The sequence below is a fragment of the Arachis ipaensis genome, chromosome B6 (genome assembly GCF_059453495.1).
Source record: "Arachis ipaensis isolate K30076 ecotype BB chromosome B6, ASM5945349v1, whole genome shotgun sequence".
Lineage (NCBI taxonomy): Eukaryota > Viridiplantae > Streptophyta > Magnoliopsida > Fabales > Fabaceae > Arachis > Arachis ipaensis.
In genome coordinates this window covers 22,368,820-22,385,288 of record NC_142441.1, presented here as the reverse complement: position 1 = coordinate 22,385,288, position 16,469 = coordinate 22,368,820, and the positions used below count along the sequence as shown (strand labels likewise).

Sequence of the window (16,469 nt, the reverse complement as noted above, 5' to 3'; positions counted from 1 at the left end):
AAGATAAAACGGAGTATTTGATTAATTTAACCATGTGAATAACTTATTAAAAAACAAACTTAGAAATTATTTATTTTGTAGTATTTGGGTAAAATTAAGTTAATTTATATTGGGAAATATGATTTTATGAAATTAATGATGCTTGATAATCGTCCTCTGAATTATCGTATCGGTAAGGAGCTAAGTGGTGAAGCCCAAAGAAAAAGGAAGGGAAAGCAGCCCCATGGGCCTGTGGCGGGTAATGGGCAGGGAAAGGTATGAGTATGTACCTTCCACGTTACATTATCCTGTTCTTGATGCTATTGCTGGATGTGTGTTTCTACTTTCTTCTCATTCACCTTCGATTCCAACTCATCCACGCGCTCTGTTCTTCTAATTTGCTCCATTCTTCCTCCCTACTCACTCCCGCTGGATGAGCTCCCATGCCTTTATTTGGTACCTACACTTGTCTCTCTCTTATAAATTCCACTCTGCTCAACTCTTATGTTTAATATGAATTGTTGGTTATTGTGAGCAGAGATAACAAATGCACAGCTAAGCTTGCAATGTCCTTTGTATTCATCGCTGAGGGCACCAATGCCGTATCACATTAACTTGAAAGGCTCATCCATTTCTTTGACCTTTGGCAATGACCACTGTCTTCCCTGTGCCTGGAACAAGCTTAGAAAGGAAAACTTGAGTGTCGTCCCTTTTCGCCTTCCCAGGGGGACGAGGACGGGGACGCTTCTCATTAAGGCTGTTGCTACCTTTGAACCAAAGATTTTGCCTCACAAACGAGACGAATGCACACACTCCACCGACTTGCACCTTGCTACTGCCAACTCAGCACCAGGGGTTCACCTTGACTCTTGTGATGAAGAATCACAAGAGCTTGACGAGAGGGAGAAGTTGAGAAGAATGAGAATTTCCAAAGCTAATAAAGGAAACACCCCATGGAACAAAGGAAGAAAGCATAGTCCTGGTAACTATATTTTCTTTTCTTCTTTCTTTATCTTCCTTCACATTCCATCCTGTCTTCCATCATTTAGCTCTCTTTGTCATTCTAAACAGAAACTTTGCTCAAAATCAGGGAAAGAACAAGGCTTGCTATGCAGAATCCTAAGGTGATGTCATGTAAGAATATGTTTGTCTTTGCTAAAGTAGATTTTCATATTAGGTTCACAAACATCCATTTTAGTTCAATATCATTGAAATCTATCACTTATCCCAATTTAGACAATGAACAAATTAAAATATAATCCATTGTAAAACAGGATTGTCCTGTCTCTCTCTGGTCTCACTAAACAATATAGTTCAATCTTGAGTATTTCACTGGGCCAATATGTAATGTTCAAGTTTACACGTGTCCTGTCTCTCTCTGGTCTCACTAAACAATTTCTTAATGGTAGTAATTTTTAAATGGGTTATTATTCAGTATTAATACTGACACAACAGGTTTAGATTGATGATTGGGTTTTCGAATTTTAGCTTCAAAATTTTAACTGATTTCCTTCATAAAATTTGGTAATGCAGATAAAAATGAAGCTGGCTAATCTTGGGCATGCACAGACGTAAGTCTTTTCTTGAAAGATGTTGCTAATTCGCTGCTGCTCTGCTGATTGGTCCCTTTTTCACTTACTTTTACTCAAACTTATCTTCCATATTGATTGCACAGCACAGAAACAAGACTGAAGATAGGCGCTGGAGTGAAAATGGGATGGGATAGGAGGCTTAGAAAAAAGATGTTGCAGGAGGCATGTTGTTTTGAGTGGCAGAATTTAATTGCGGAAGCTTCAAGAAAAGGATATGCTGAGCAGGAAGAGCTGCAGTGGAATTCCTATGGAATCTTGGATAAACAGCTGAAGCAAGAGTGGTCAGAGTGTGTTGAACAAAGGAAACAAATGGTGAGGCCACCAGGTAGCAAACGAGCGCCCAAGTCTCCTGAGCAGAGAAGAAAAATCGCAGAAGCTATTGCTGCAAAATGGGCTGATCCAGTAAGTGTTTGTATATATTAATAATACCTTCAAGTTTCACTTTAGCCCAAATAAATGTGTGCCAGATCTTGACCTCTGCCAGCAACAACTTGAGTCAACTTGATGAACAGTCAGTTTTTCTTTCTTTAAATGTTAAATACTCAAGGTTTACCCTCTCAGGGATTAAGTAGAAAGACACAACATTTGATAATTCTTGCATTTAAATTCTTAAGAGTTGTATGTCAAATGATTTGATAGTTTGATTTTGATACCATTACCGCTCTTTTCTCATTATGCTCCTTAAGATTTTAGAGTCGTGACCTGTGTTACAAATCGCTTGTAATTCGTCTCTATATGCAATTAGGATTAACTAGAACATGCGGCTGAGTAGTAATAGAGACATCTCCTGTGAGCAGCTTTTTCTTGAAGCTGTGCTCTTTCTAAGTTAAAAGTTGTCTTCAAATAAATAAAGAATATTAACAGTATTGCTAAGAAGTTAAGGAGAAGGTCCATGGTGTGAAACTGTGAATTCCTTCTGTACCAAAGTTGGTGTGTGGAGGAGGAGGAAGTACAATCTAATAAAATCACATTGATTGATTATTGAGCCACATTAGTTGGGTTCTGATTCCTGTTTCCTGAGCAAATTATTTGTATTATATCAGGGATATCGCGAGAGAGTTTGCTCTGGGTTAGCCAAGTATCATGGTGGCGAAGCTGGGGCCGAAAAGAAACCTAGAAGAAGGCCAAGTGATGGTTCACACTCCAAAAAGAAGAAACCTATAATGAGAAAAGATACTAATACTAGCACTCGCGTCGGTAGCAGCTCCAAAATCGGGACTAAGAGTGACTCTTTGAAAAAAATCACGTCCCCTGTCTTTAAGGATCCTTTTGTAAATTCCAAGCTTGAGATGATAAAGAACATTAGAGCACAAAGAGCTGCTGCAGAAACTGGACAAGCTCAAGTCATTGAACGAGCAAGGTAAGCCTATCTTTACGTACACAAATCAGTGGACGCCATATTTGTTCTCATTTTATTCAAATTGTTGATTTGTATTAGTTTCCCTGTATACACACTAATGAGATTGTGTTTAATGCACAGATTATTGATCGCCGAAGCCGAGAAAGCTGCCAAGGCACTTGAGGTTGCTGCAACAAAGAGTCCCATTGCGCAAGCTTCGTTGATAGAAAGCAGAAAGCTTATTGCCGAAGCTATTCAGGCACTTGAATCCATTGATGCAGAGGAGATGAGCGAGAGTGATGTTTCATCGGTTGCATCGAGTGATTTCAATGAGGAAGGGTCGGCTTCTGAATTTCTAAGCCAATCACTTAAGTCTCATGTAAATGGTCACAAAGCATTTTCATCAAATGACTACAAGTTCTCTGAAGATTTTGGCGAGTTATCCAAGGAGATGCAAGTAGATGGTGATTTAGAACTTGGGCTAACAAGCACCAATGGTTGCATTACCGTACCTTGTTTGAATAGTCATACAAGGGAATCAGGTCCATCAAATGAACAAGGGGAGACAGAAGAGGATGAAAGCAGAAAATGCGAGACGCAACTTTCGCCGTCTGCGGTGGAAATTCAGCCTACTAAAGATGAAGCACAATGTAAATCGCCATCAGCAAGTAAAAAGTGGGTTCGCGGAAGGCTCGTTGAAGTGGCTTAAGAGAAACAATAAAACCGGTGCAGCTACCTGACTAGCTCAGTTCTCAAACATGATATAAAGCAATGTCATATTGTTTTGCTCCGTGTTATATAGATCACAGTAAATGCCACCAATAGTTTTATTCTTTTAACAGTGTGATCATTGCTTTCTCATTCCAATCATTAACCACTGCTAGGCCAGACCAAGGAAGACTTGAATGGCCATAGCGAAAGGAGAGGATTTATTTTTACTAGTTCTCAGGATCGTTGATCTTTTAATCATGTTGAACTGAACTATGAGTTTATCAATTATCATATGAATATTTTGTTACTTTACAGTGCACAAGTTGATTGTATGTTGTTTTGCAGCCGCAGCCTCTAACAGAGGTTTGAACTTAGTGGCCAAATTCAATAGTGTGCTGTGTGCATTGCATCCGAAATTTAGGTCTTATTTGAAATCTTGCAACAAAATCTTTTCACTCTTTTCTCGCTTTGATTATAGGTTTTAGCCAATTATGTTGATACATAATAAATAAATAAATAAATAAATAAGAAAATAAAACTTACTAGTGTTTAGCAGAGAAAATAGTGTTGGATTTTGTTTAATATTAAGTACAAAGAGTGAATAGATACGAGGGAGTAAGTAGATCAATTTGGAGGAGAGGTAGAGGAATCAGAGTTGGAGAAGTTGGGGAGATGGGAGTTGAGAGTGTCCTCAATGTGTTTCCTCTTAGCTTCTTTGTCTTTTTTGGCTTTCTCAATCTCCTCCTGAACTTGCTCCTTCTGCAAAATAAAAGCACAGGCATGCATATATTATTTAATAATAAAATGAGCAAGAAAATGAAGTGGAAGAGAGGCTGGCTAGGTTAGGTTGGGTTACTGGGATGAAGTCGGGAGCAGGTTGCTTAACACCGTGAACTGCAGCCCGGTTAGAGGCCTTGGTTGTCATCAGTTTCCAATAACCACCAGTGTTGCAAACTCTCCCAATCAATGTCATTGCAGGTTTAGTACTCTTCTCCATTTGTCTATAACAAAAATCAGTAGAGTTGGTTGGTGTCAACTTCAACGACGTCCCTTGCTAGCTAGCAGATATATACCTACATGCATGTATGTATATTTGCTCCTGAATCTTCAAGTAGTTATGACGGTCCACGGAAATGTGGCATTGTCTCGAGGATTCCATGCAATATGGACTACGTGGCGGTAGCACCAACGTCCCATGCCTACGTGTCTTAAAGTTTTGTTAAGCTCCTGAACCATCTAGTCATATGCACATATCATATCTATTCATTGTTCATTTATTTTCGACGGTTCCCCGATTTAACGGCCCAAAAGTTAATCTGCCGCAAATTTGTGTTGCGGATATCACCTCCAACGACTATTTATTAACTCATTTGATTTGATTAATATGGGCCCATAGGACCCGACCCACACAAGCAAGAATGAGCAACTATTACATCTCAAGAGTGAATTCAAATTAACCTTCCCTACCAAAACATTGAACTTCATAATTACCCCACCTATCCCTTCTAATATCGCTGTTCGAAGCCTCTGCTGAGAACAAAGAGCAATAGCGAGAACGACGCTGATCGAAGAAGGTGGCTCGCAGCTTATAGTTAAGTTAGTTACTATTATGACTATTAGAATATCATAATTAGAGAACAAAATCAGGAAAATATCAAAGAGAATTAAAAAAAATTCAATGTAATTTATTAGGATATTATTCCATAATGAGTGTATTCTTAGTGTATTCTTAGCATACTTTTGGTCTATATATTGGTAAGAATTGTATAATCACAAATGAAAAATATGAATAACAAAAATAATATTTTTTTAAATAATTCTTGGTTTCTTTCCTAAACTCCTTGCCTCCTGCTCAGCCCAAACCGCGACTCAATATAAAGGGATACCCAAAATCAGAATCCAATTAAAAGGATAAATGAATGGATTTTCGATTGTGGGACTACCGATACTATGACTCATGATCTCCATGATTTTAATAGCTTGACTATACCCTCAAAAGCTCATATTGAAACAGCTAGTGGAGAATTAATTGATGTTAAAAGAGGAGGCTCCATTACTTTTTCAGAAAAATTGAAATTAAAAAATTGCCTCTATGTCCCTGCACTATCATCAAAATTATTGTCTGTTAGCCAAGTAACAAAGGAACTAAATTGTGTGGTACTCATGTACTCTACCTTTTTATCTTTTACAGGACATTTTTACGAAGGAGATCATTGGGCGTGGTACTGAGCGAGAAGGCCTTTACTACGTTGATGAAGTAGCACACCAGGATCATGTCATGCTTGCTCACGGAACAGTTACTAGGCAACTTTGGTTATGGCACAGGCGTCTTGGATATCCTTCATTTGGGTACCTTAAGTTACTATTTCCTAGTCTTTCTACAAGTAGTATTGAACCCCTCAAATGTGAAACTTGTATTCGTGCAAAAAATCACAGAGTTTCTTTTCCTCCAACCAACACTAGAGTCAATTCCATTTTTTCTCTAATACACTCAGATGTGTGGGGTCCAGCTCCTATTTTCCATAATAATTTTCAATATTTTGTGTTATTTGTGGATAATTTCTCTTGCATGACTTGGGTATATTTTTTAAAACACAAATCTGAAGTACCTGATAAGTTCTTTGCTTTCTACCAAATGATTCAAACTTAATTCAACAAGAAAATCCAAGTACTTCGCTCAGATAATGGTGGAGAATTTATAAATCAGTCAATGCGTGATTTTTTTTTATGAAAAATGGTTTTATTCATCAAACTTCCTGCCCAAATACACCCCAACAAAATGGTGTGGCTGAGCGGCGAAATCGTAAGTTACTTGAGATGACCCGAGCCATGCTTTTTGATGCACAAGTTCCAAAAATTTTTTGGCTTGAAGCTATAGCGACCTCTGCCTACTTACTAAATCGGCTACCTACCCAAGTTTTCCACCACAAAACACCCTTACAAGTCTTGGCTACTCAAACTGCAATCCCGCCTATTCTAACCTTACCACCTCGAGTATTTGGATGTTCCGTCTTTGTCCATATTCCCAAAGCCAATAGAACCAAACTTGATCCTTGTACAGAAAAATGTGTTTTTGTTGGGTATGCTACACACCAAAAGGAATATAGGTGCTACAATCCAATCACTCGTCGTATTCATGTGACCATGGATTGTGATTTTTTAGAATCCAAATTTTACTTTAGCCGCCAACATGGCATTCAGAGGGAGAACAATAAAGAACCACCAAGTTGGCTAAATAACCTTTGTTGCCCAGAAACTGTTCAAACAGAGCAAGTAGATGGAGCCACCAAGCATACTTCACTCAACGTAAAAAATAACTCGGTACATACAACCAATAAGAGTCCTTTTGAGAATGTCAGACAAGAGGTAAGTAATTGTCAATCTGATAATTTATTCCCTGTTTTTAATGAGGCCACTAACAATAACAGTATAGCATTGGAACATGAAGAACCAGAGCCCAATACCTTTATTCTTCCTCCAAGAAGAAACAGAGGAATGCCTCCTAATCGGTACTCACCAGAACATGTTCCCCGTAACTCAAGATACCCAATAAGAGTGGCTAGAGAAGGAATGACAGATGTTGCAAAGGCTTTTTCTGTCAGACTCTTAACAGAAGACATTCCAAGAACTACCCGAGAAGCCAATGCGAAAGTTGAATAGCGAAAACCATGAATACAGAAATGGAAGCTCTAGAGAAGAATGGAACTTGGGAAAAGTGTATCCTACCGACAGGAAAAAAACCAGTCGGGTGCAAATGGGTTTTCACCATTAAACACAAGGCAGATGGCACTATTGAACGGTACAAGGCAAGGTTGGTGGCCAAAGGTTATACACAGACCTATCAGGGTGTTGTTTTCAATAGCAGCAAATGAAGACTGGCCACTCCATCAATTTGACGCCAAGAATGCTTTCTTGCATGGAGAGTTGAAAGAAGAAGTGTACATGGAAGCTCCTCCAGGTTTCTCAACGGGATTTGGAAAACATGAAGTTTGTCGATTAATACTATCGACTACACTGATACTTTTTCACCGGTTGCAAAGATTAATACTATCAGGGTGTTGTTTTCAATAGCAGCAAATGAAGACTGGCCACTCCATCAATTTGACGTCAAGAATGCTTTCTTGCATGGAGAGTTGAAAGAAGAAGTGTACATGGAAGCTCCTCCAAGTTTCTCAACGGGATTTGAAAAACATGAAGTTTGCCAATTAAAGAAGGCTCTTTATGGGCTTAAACAATCTCCCGTGCCTGGTTTGGAAGATTTACCGTTGCCATGAAAAGGTATGGGTATAAGCAAAGCAACTCTAATCATACCCTTTTTTTGAAAAAACGGGGAGATTTAATCACTTGCCTAATAATCTATGTGGATGATATGATCATAACGGGAAATGATGCTGAAGAAATTACAAAATTGAGAAGGAACCTATTTACAAACTTCGAAATGAAGGATTTGGGAGGACTAAAATATTTCTTAGGAATAGAGGTTCTACGATCCAGTAAAGGAATCTTTATCTCCCAAAGAAAGTACATTTTGGACCTTTTGGCAGAAACAGAAATGGTGGATTGCAAACCAATAAATACGCTCATGCAAGTTAATCACAAGTTGAAGATGGTAGAAGGTACCACCCTAGCAGATAAGGAAAGGTACCAGCGACTGGTTGGAAAACTAATTTACTTATCACATACTCAGCCTGACATAACTTATGCTGTGGGAATAGTAAGTCAGTTTATGCATAAACCACAAGAAGATCATATGGAAGCTGCTATGAGAATAGTTCGATATTTGAAGGGAGCTCCAGGAAGTGGAATCATTTTCAAAAGGAATGACCATTTGAAGGTTGAGGCATACACTGACGCAGATTGGGCGGACAACCCAAATGATAGAAGATCAACAGCTAGTTACTTTACACTTGTTGGAGGCAACCTGGTAACTTGGAAAAGCAAGAAGCAGAAAGTTGTAGCTCTTTCAAGTGCTGAGGCAGAATTTCGAGAGATCGTTAAAGGCATAACTGAAGTATTGTGGATAAGACAATTGATGACTGAGATTGGGTTTCCACCACAATCGCCAAGCCAGTTGAAATGTGACAACAAAGCCGCAATCAGCATTTCAGAGAATCTTGTACAACATGATAGAACAAAACATGTGGAGGTGGATCGATATTTTATCAAAGAAAAAATTGAGAATGAAATTATTGAGCTTCCATTTGTGAGATCAAAAGACCAATTAGCTGATATTCTTACTAAAGCAGTTTCAAGACAAGCCCTTGCTAAAGTTCTAACCAAGCTGAGTATTGGTGATCCCACTACTCACCTTGAGGGGGAGTATTAGAATATCATAATTAGAGAACAAAATCAGAAAAATATCAAAGAGAATTAGAAAAAAAATCAATGTAATTTATTAGGATATTATTCCATAACGAGTGTACTCTTAGCGTACTCTTAGCGTACTCTTAGTCTATATATTGGTAAGAACTTTGTAATCACAAATGAGAAATATGAATAACAAAAATAATACTTTTCTAAACAATTCTTGGTTTCTTTCCTAAACTCTTTGTACCATGGTAACAATAACATTATTCTAACTTGTGCTTACTCTAATCAGACTAATTTCTATTATCTTTTCTATTCATCTAAAAAAGCAAATCTCAATAATTTCTCTATCCAAAGAGAATAACGGATCCATCATCGAAGATGGGACTACTCAAAAATAGTTATTGTCTCTACATCTACACTTATAAATATATTGACAGCCTCAAGTATTCATCGAACTCAATTTACCAAAAACTTGTTTAAAATCCTTGCTAACTTAAGTATCGGAGTTTCTTACAGGCACTATACCTACCTAAATTTGGATGACAGCACTTTGACACCAGTAGATATAAATCCTGTAAATTTAGCGAATAATTAATCAATAAATTAATTTTTAATAAAAAAATTAGAAATATGAATTTTATAGTTTTATGTGATAAAACTAATTAAACAAGAATTTTAACACTAATTTTAAAAAAATTGGCCTAAAATTAGGCCAAACGAACCAGATTGATCGAACCGAGTTCAAAATGGGCCCAAGGCCCAACTCACACTCCATAAACCCAACGAGCTTCAGCTCATTTCTTCCCAAATAACATGAAACACGTTCATGGAGAGGAGAACAAGGGAGAAGAACTCAAACTCTTGAATCTAATTCAATCCTCCATATTTTTTCGCTCCGAGTTCCGATTGCCGCACCGTTTGTGGTCACGCGTCCATGGCGTCAAACTCTACAAAGCTCAGTATATTGTAAGGTAAGAAATTCACGTTTTTTTCCTCAATTTTCTCATTTCCATTTTCGAAATTTTGTGAGCAAAGATGTTGAAAATTGTTTAATTCCAGTGTTTAAGTTCGAATTAGCTTGAGGGAAACGCTTATGTGTGTGTGTGTGTGTGGAGCTTGGTTGTAAACATTGGAAATTTCGTGGAGTTTGGGTGTCATTGCTTTGGATATTTTGGATGTGTGTATGTGTGTGTGTAAGTTTTGGAGTGTGTGTGTGTGTGTGTGTGTGTGTGTGTGTGTGTGTATGTGTAAATTGGAGCTTGGTTGTAAACATTGGAAACTTCGTGGAGTTTGGGTGTCATTGCTTTGGAGATTTTGGATCCTTGAAGCTGTGTTTGATGCCTTTTGGTGGTGTTTCGGGTTATACGTGGAAATCGGCTAAGATATGGTTTTGGTTTCTCGTATTTAATATATAATGTCTTGTGAAAACTTAGACTAGATGACCATAGGATAGGTTGGAACACATTAGTATGTTGAATGCTTAGTGCTTTTGATGATAATGTTGTTATTGATTGAGTATTTGTTGGATGACATTGCTTATGATGATGCTAGGTTGTTAGGTGATGAGTTAACAATGGTGATATGAATAGATAAGAATGAGTGGTGGTATATTGATGATTTTGTTGACATTGTTGAGAAATTATGTATATGGTTGTTTAAAATTGAGGAATGGTTGTATATGATAACTTGTGGTGGTTGTGATGTTGTAATTCATATGTTGGGGTGCTGATTTTATATATGGAATGCTGAGGTTGAGTTTGGTTTTTAAATGAAAATAAAGGTTGAGAATTTTATGTAAATTTGATTTTTTGGCCAAACTTCGACGAGCCATAACTCAGCTTTCGAACCCCAAATTGTTTCAAACTTATTTTATATGAAAATTGGGTCCGTGAAATTTATGTCATTTGAAGAACGGATGAAAAATGTTTTAAAACGAGAGAGTTATGCACGTCGGAAGTTCGGTATGTAAAATTGAAATTCTATAGACTTAGCCATTTTTTTTATCAAACTGCAGTGTATGTGTACGCATACCACTCTATACGCGAAGGGTCGTCCCTGTTTGGCATGTATCCATACATGGACGAGGCAATGCGTACGCACCATGGGCAAAAGAGACCCTTGCGTACGCGAGCATAGGGTTTCATACGCAGACATTTGATTCTGTCCAGCAAACATGCGTACACGGACAAGGTAATAGGTACGCGTGATGGGCAAAATTGCACTCCCACGCGTACGCGTAGCTCCTGTTTCAGCAAATATGGATTTTGTGTTTTAAAGCTTAATTTCAAACCTCTAAACCTCTGTTTTCATTCTTTTAGCCCTAGATCTTAATAGTATGCCTAGTAATGAGATGAAATTAGGATTATGTGGTAACTTGGGGGTGAAGCAAGATTTTAAATAATGAATTATGTAAAAAAATGCAAAGATATGAGGTATATGTGTGATGCCATGGCTATAATGAATGAATGTAAAGAAATGATGATGATAAATTTTGAGAATAAATGGACATAATGATGGTATGGGTGTGTTGGGATGTGGGGAAGGCAGTAAGGCGCTAATCACTCGATTCAGTCTCCCGTATTTCTTGTGATTGTGTTTTGTGGGATGTGAAGAAGGTGGTAGGGCACTAATTCTCTGACGTATTCCCTCACATTCTTTCTCTCTCTGTCTGCAAGGTGGTAGGACATTAATCCCCCAATCGGTATGGCACGGCCTCACTAGGAAAAGGTGGTAGGGCACTAGTCCCCCGATTGATTTTTCCTAGTGTATGTCTCCAGGAGAAGGTGTTAGGGCACTAATCCTCCAATTTTATGCCTCTTGGAGATGCGCAGTCGAGAGACGGTATCCGTATTAGCTACCAGGTGTGTCGGGTTCTGGCAGTTAACCAACACGTGAGCTCACGGCCAGTAGGAAAGGCATGCATCATGTACATTTGTATGTTTTGTTTGAGTATGCATTGTTTTGGCTTGCTTAATTGTTTATTCATGTTAATTGCTGATTGCCTACTTGTTATATATACTTTCTGTATGTACTTGACTTATCTGTTTTGCTTGTCCGTGCACCGGTGTTGGAGGATTGGAGGAAAGACGGAGGATTTGAGGATTATAGTACGATTTGGGTTAAGTTTAGAACCTTAGAGGACCACCCTGTTTATGGTTTCAGTTTTAAATCTTTAAGTTTTATAATTTGGATATCGGAGTCCTAGAATTCCCTCTGCCTTTTCCAGGACCTTATATCTTATGTATGCGACACCTCTACTATGCTGAGAACCTCCGGTTCTCATTTCATATGGATATTTGTGGTTTTCAGATGCAATTTGAGAGGCACCTTGCTAGGCATCTGGAGTTTTTTGCAGCGAATTGGGTGTTTAGGAGTTTACATTTTGTTTTATTTTGTTATCTATATATGTATAGACTCTCCTTATGTATATATACCTTACTGTTACACCTCATAGAGGTTTATGGAGAACTAGGGCTACTTTTATATATTTTGGATTATGGATATCTATCTGTATGTACATAAATATTCTTCGACCAGCCTTAACTTCGCAGACTGAGTTAGGAGCTTTCTTAGGTTATACCCTTAACCCTCTACTCTCTTTTTATATACATATGTATGTGTGCTTTAGTTTTCTTCACACGCAAGTAAACGTTATTTTTGAGTGTTGCGCTTTTAATTTTACGTTTTTGCTTTAACTATCCTTTAAGGCTCTTCGTATGTTATATTCTTTCTATTATTTTAGAGGTCATAATACCTCGCCACCTCTGCTTTACGAATCGAGCGCAAGGTTCTGTGTGGTAGGGTGTTACAGTAGACGTCAAACGCTGCCCCAAAAGAAATTTGAACTCACATTCAGGCCCAAAGCAATCCAGTTTCAGGTAATCTTCAGAAATAATTTAAGCTCGAAAAAGTGCAAAAATTGTTACCCAACCTAGATAGTCGGCAAAATGAAGCAACAAGGTCCAAATTAGTGTAAAAAGTTATATAAGCAGACCATGGCCTAACCTCATTAAAATACTTAAAAGCAAGTTAGTAAAAGAGGCGAGCCTAAAAAATTGCAAAAGTAACTTGATAAAATTGACTATTTAAAGTCGGCACCTAGCTAACAGAATTTTCCAACTAAGGGAACACATAATCTCAGACTCACAAAGGATTATTACAAAATAATAATTCAAATATGAAGGTTCTTGATGGCCTAGAGAAGAGAGATTGAATCTATGGCCTTCTTTTAAATTTGATTAGATAAGCTTCAAACCAGAAAATGAAACTTAGCTTCTGTTCAGTCTACATGATGGATTATGCAGGAGACAATTTCGTTTTGTCTCATAAGTATAGAAAACATAAATAGAACAGAGAAGAAGAAGATGACTCAGCCATGTATCTTGGTTCAGATGCCTTGTGCAATGCAACCTACATAGTTGTGGTGGAATTTTCACTATCTTTTCAAGTATTACAAACACCAATTCTCAAAGATTCAACCTAATCCTATCAGGGCCAAACCAAACTTCAACATAAGACTGACTTGGCTAGGTAACTTCCTAGACTCTCAACACATTCAGTGCTCACCCAACTTAGCAAGGGATACATTTCATGTACATGATACAAAATAGAAATACAATCAAAAGAGATCTGAAATCAATCTTGGCTTTTCTCTCCAAGTATTTCTCTTTGTTTTTTCTCACAATGATTTTTTCTAAATGCCTCTTTTATATGCTTTTTATCACTAAATAGAAACAAAGAAAGATACAACATAAAAATAGAGTATTCAACAATAAACTATGAAGAAGATGATGTAGAACAACTTAAACACTATAAGATGAACTAGATTAAGCACTCTAAAGTGTAGCTCTTTATCTTGGCAGAATATTTTTTTGATGTAGAAACATTGTCCAAAATATTGAACTATAACAAAGAAGCTTTCAATGAAAACTTATATCTTGGTTCACTCTCCTTACTTGCAAACTGAAGTGATTTTCTTTTTTGTATGGAGTTCTGTAACCACGGCTATGCTTGCTTTCCTAAGTCGACTCCTTGAATCTTGAACCAGTAGAATTCTCCCTTTTCTTTTCTCCATTTAGACAAAAAAATTAGGGATTTGAAATCAGAGTTAAGACATGCAGTTTTATTGGTAATAGATTCTCAATGGGTTTGATAAATCAAAACCATTAACCTTGTGCTTTGGCTCTAAATTTCAATATTAGTCATTGATTCATAGCAGAGTAAAGTAGCCACCACTTTCTTCTTTTCTTTCTCGAAATGGTTGTGCAGAGGAAAAGAGAAATCAGCAAGCAATTGACTTGCATGTTAAAGGAAATAATTAACCTTTTTCTTTTCTAATTATGCTTAAATTGTGCATATTGATTTTGATTTGACCTTGCTTCCTTGATTTTCTTTCGTTTCTTTTGATTTGGTGCTTAATAAAAAGTGAAGCACCTTTTCTTCTTTGATACTTAGTGAAAAAGTGAACTCTTCTCTTCCTACTAGTGCTTTACCCGAAACACCATAACAACACCAGCTGGAGATTGCTTTTCTTTTTCTTGAATGACAATGGGATGGATTATGGATTCATTTTTCATTTGGCAGCTTTGGAAATACTTTGTTTTTTTAGTTGAACTGTTTGTCTTCTTTATTTGGGCTGCATAATGAACATAGACTTGCATCACAAATCGGGTTATCCAACCTCTTAGAAAAGCCCAAGTAAATCGGGTTAAACAAAGAGTCATCAATAACTTGTTTAAAATTTTCACTACTGAAAGCTGAAAGTAGTTACAACAAATAATTCAAGCAAAGATGTTCAGAAGATATTTGTGAGAAGTGAGAACTACTATAAAATAAATTGTGAAAAAAGTTTTTAAACAGCCTAAACAAAGGCAAAATATCCAACTACAAACTATTACAAAAATAAATTGTTCAAATACCCACAAGTCGGACCATAAAATACCAAAGAATTTGTTAAGATAAACTAAAAAAGATCTTGTTCATCAACAATCATGTCAGCCATTTCTTCAGCTTGGGTCCCTAGGAGAGTCTCGACAATAGAGTTTGAAGAGGAAGAAGAATTTTCATCCATTTCAAGTTGGAAAACTCTGGGAGATTTTCTCAGCTTGGGTACTTATGTCTTTAGATCTCCAGAAGGAAGTTCATCATTTGCAGAAATGACAATCCTCCCATCACCATACCTCGAGCTATCGACTCCTCCAGATTCGCATATTCGTCCTTCAATCTGGCGATCTCATCCTTCAAAACTAATTTCTCTCCAAACACCCGGGTATAATTGATGAGCGAAAATTGAAGCTCACGGATACCGACAAGTGCAACGGATCGTTCAAGTAATACCACGATAAATGGATATTGTTCCCATAAGAATTAACAGATTGAGACAAGCAATGTCTAATTAAATCTCTAATTAGATTCAATCAAATCTTGAAGAAAAGAAGAAACAAATAAGATGAAATAATTAGGATTGCAGAATGTAACTAAAAAATGGCTCAGAAAGTTAGGGAAAAATTCAGGAATAAGGAATGTCAAGGGGTTTCGGAGATGTTTAAGCCCTTAGGAAAATCAAACCTTGTTTATCTATTTTAAAGTATGTAAAGATCTTTCACAATAAATCTTAAGTAACTGATTTCCAATTCCTTGGCTCCACAGTTTCTCTTTAACTAACTAATCACTAATTTCCTGGTCAACCGATTAATTAAAGAGGTTAAGCATAAAAACTGATTTAGTTTCTAATAAGATTCAAAGTAGTCTTTAGGTCGAATTATATACCACTTATTCAAGTTAGTTCTGTCCAGTTAAATCTTATGAGAAAACATAATTTTCAAAAATTGTTCTATATGTCACTTATTCAAAACTAGAGTGATTGAAAATTATGTATGTGTCGTACACTAATTGAACTACTATTCCTAACCGAATTCAAATAGTCATTTGAAAGAGTTTTCAAATTTTATTTCAAATCTTAGGGGCTAATTGGTTTGCGAAAATATTTTCTATTTTTATTTTCTATTTTTATTTTCTGAAAATGATATTTTCAACTTTTCACATTTTAAAAGACGTGATTGGTTTGTGAAAAGGAGATTCATTTTCAAACATTGAAAATAATAAAAATATTTTTGGTTACTCTATTTTCAAAATGTATTTCTAATATTTTAGATTTTAAAGTTATATTTTTATTCAATTATAATTTTAGTTATATAATTTTTATTAAATTAACACTAATTTTTACACAATATTAAATATGAAATAAATTGTTATTTTAAACTAATTAATTATATTCATAATTATTTACTAAAAATAACAATAATAAGTCTAGATGATATTAATTTTTAATACATGGATAAGGTAAAATCACCACTAAAACTAAAATATACTGCATAAAAGAACAATATGGTATGGCATTTGAAAATATAATGTGAAAGGAACATTTTAAAATAAAAATATTTAAAATTAATATTTTAAATATAAAAATAAATTATATTGATATTAAAAATAAATATAAGGTACAAGTATAAAACAAATAGAGCATAGAAAATAGGAAT

General features: G+C 36.3%; 1 protein-coding gene and 1 long non-coding RNA gene across 3 annotated transcripts; one reads left to right on the top strand and one right to left on the bottom strand.

Annotated features, from left to right (window-relative positions):
• Positions 1–279: 279 nt before the first annotated feature.
• LOC107646144 (uncharacterized) lies at positions 280–3,928 on the top strand. 2 transcript variants are annotated; one of them, XM_088490124.1, is made up of 8 exons: positions 280–435; positions 518–961; positions 1,051–1,103; positions 1,513–1,550; positions 1,655–1,973; positions 2,615–2,931; positions 3,052–3,526; positions 3,576–3,928. In XM_088490124.1, the coding sequence occupies exons 1-8, from the start codon at positions 423–425 to the stop codon at positions 3,648–3,650; spliced, it is 1,734 nt and encodes a 577-aa protein (XP_088346250.1). In that variant the 5' UTR covers positions 280–422; the 3' UTR covers positions 3,651–3,928. The 2 variants fall into 2 exon arrangements, with proteins under 2 accessions (XP_088346250.1, XP_016205823.1); XM_016350337.3 differs by having other exon boundaries at positions 293–435; positions 3,052–3,928.
• Positions 3,929–4,057: 129 nt separating this feature from the next.
• Positions 4,058–4,708, bottom strand: LOC148554862 (uncharacterized). Its single transcript, XR_015885880.1, has 2 exons — positions 4,478–4,708; positions 4,058–4,380 (listed from the first exon to the last, which is right to left on the bottom strand). It is a non-coding gene; the product is annotated as an uncharacterized LOC148554862 (long non-coding RNA).
• Between the last annotated feature and the right edge of the window lie 11,761 nt (positions 4,709–16,469).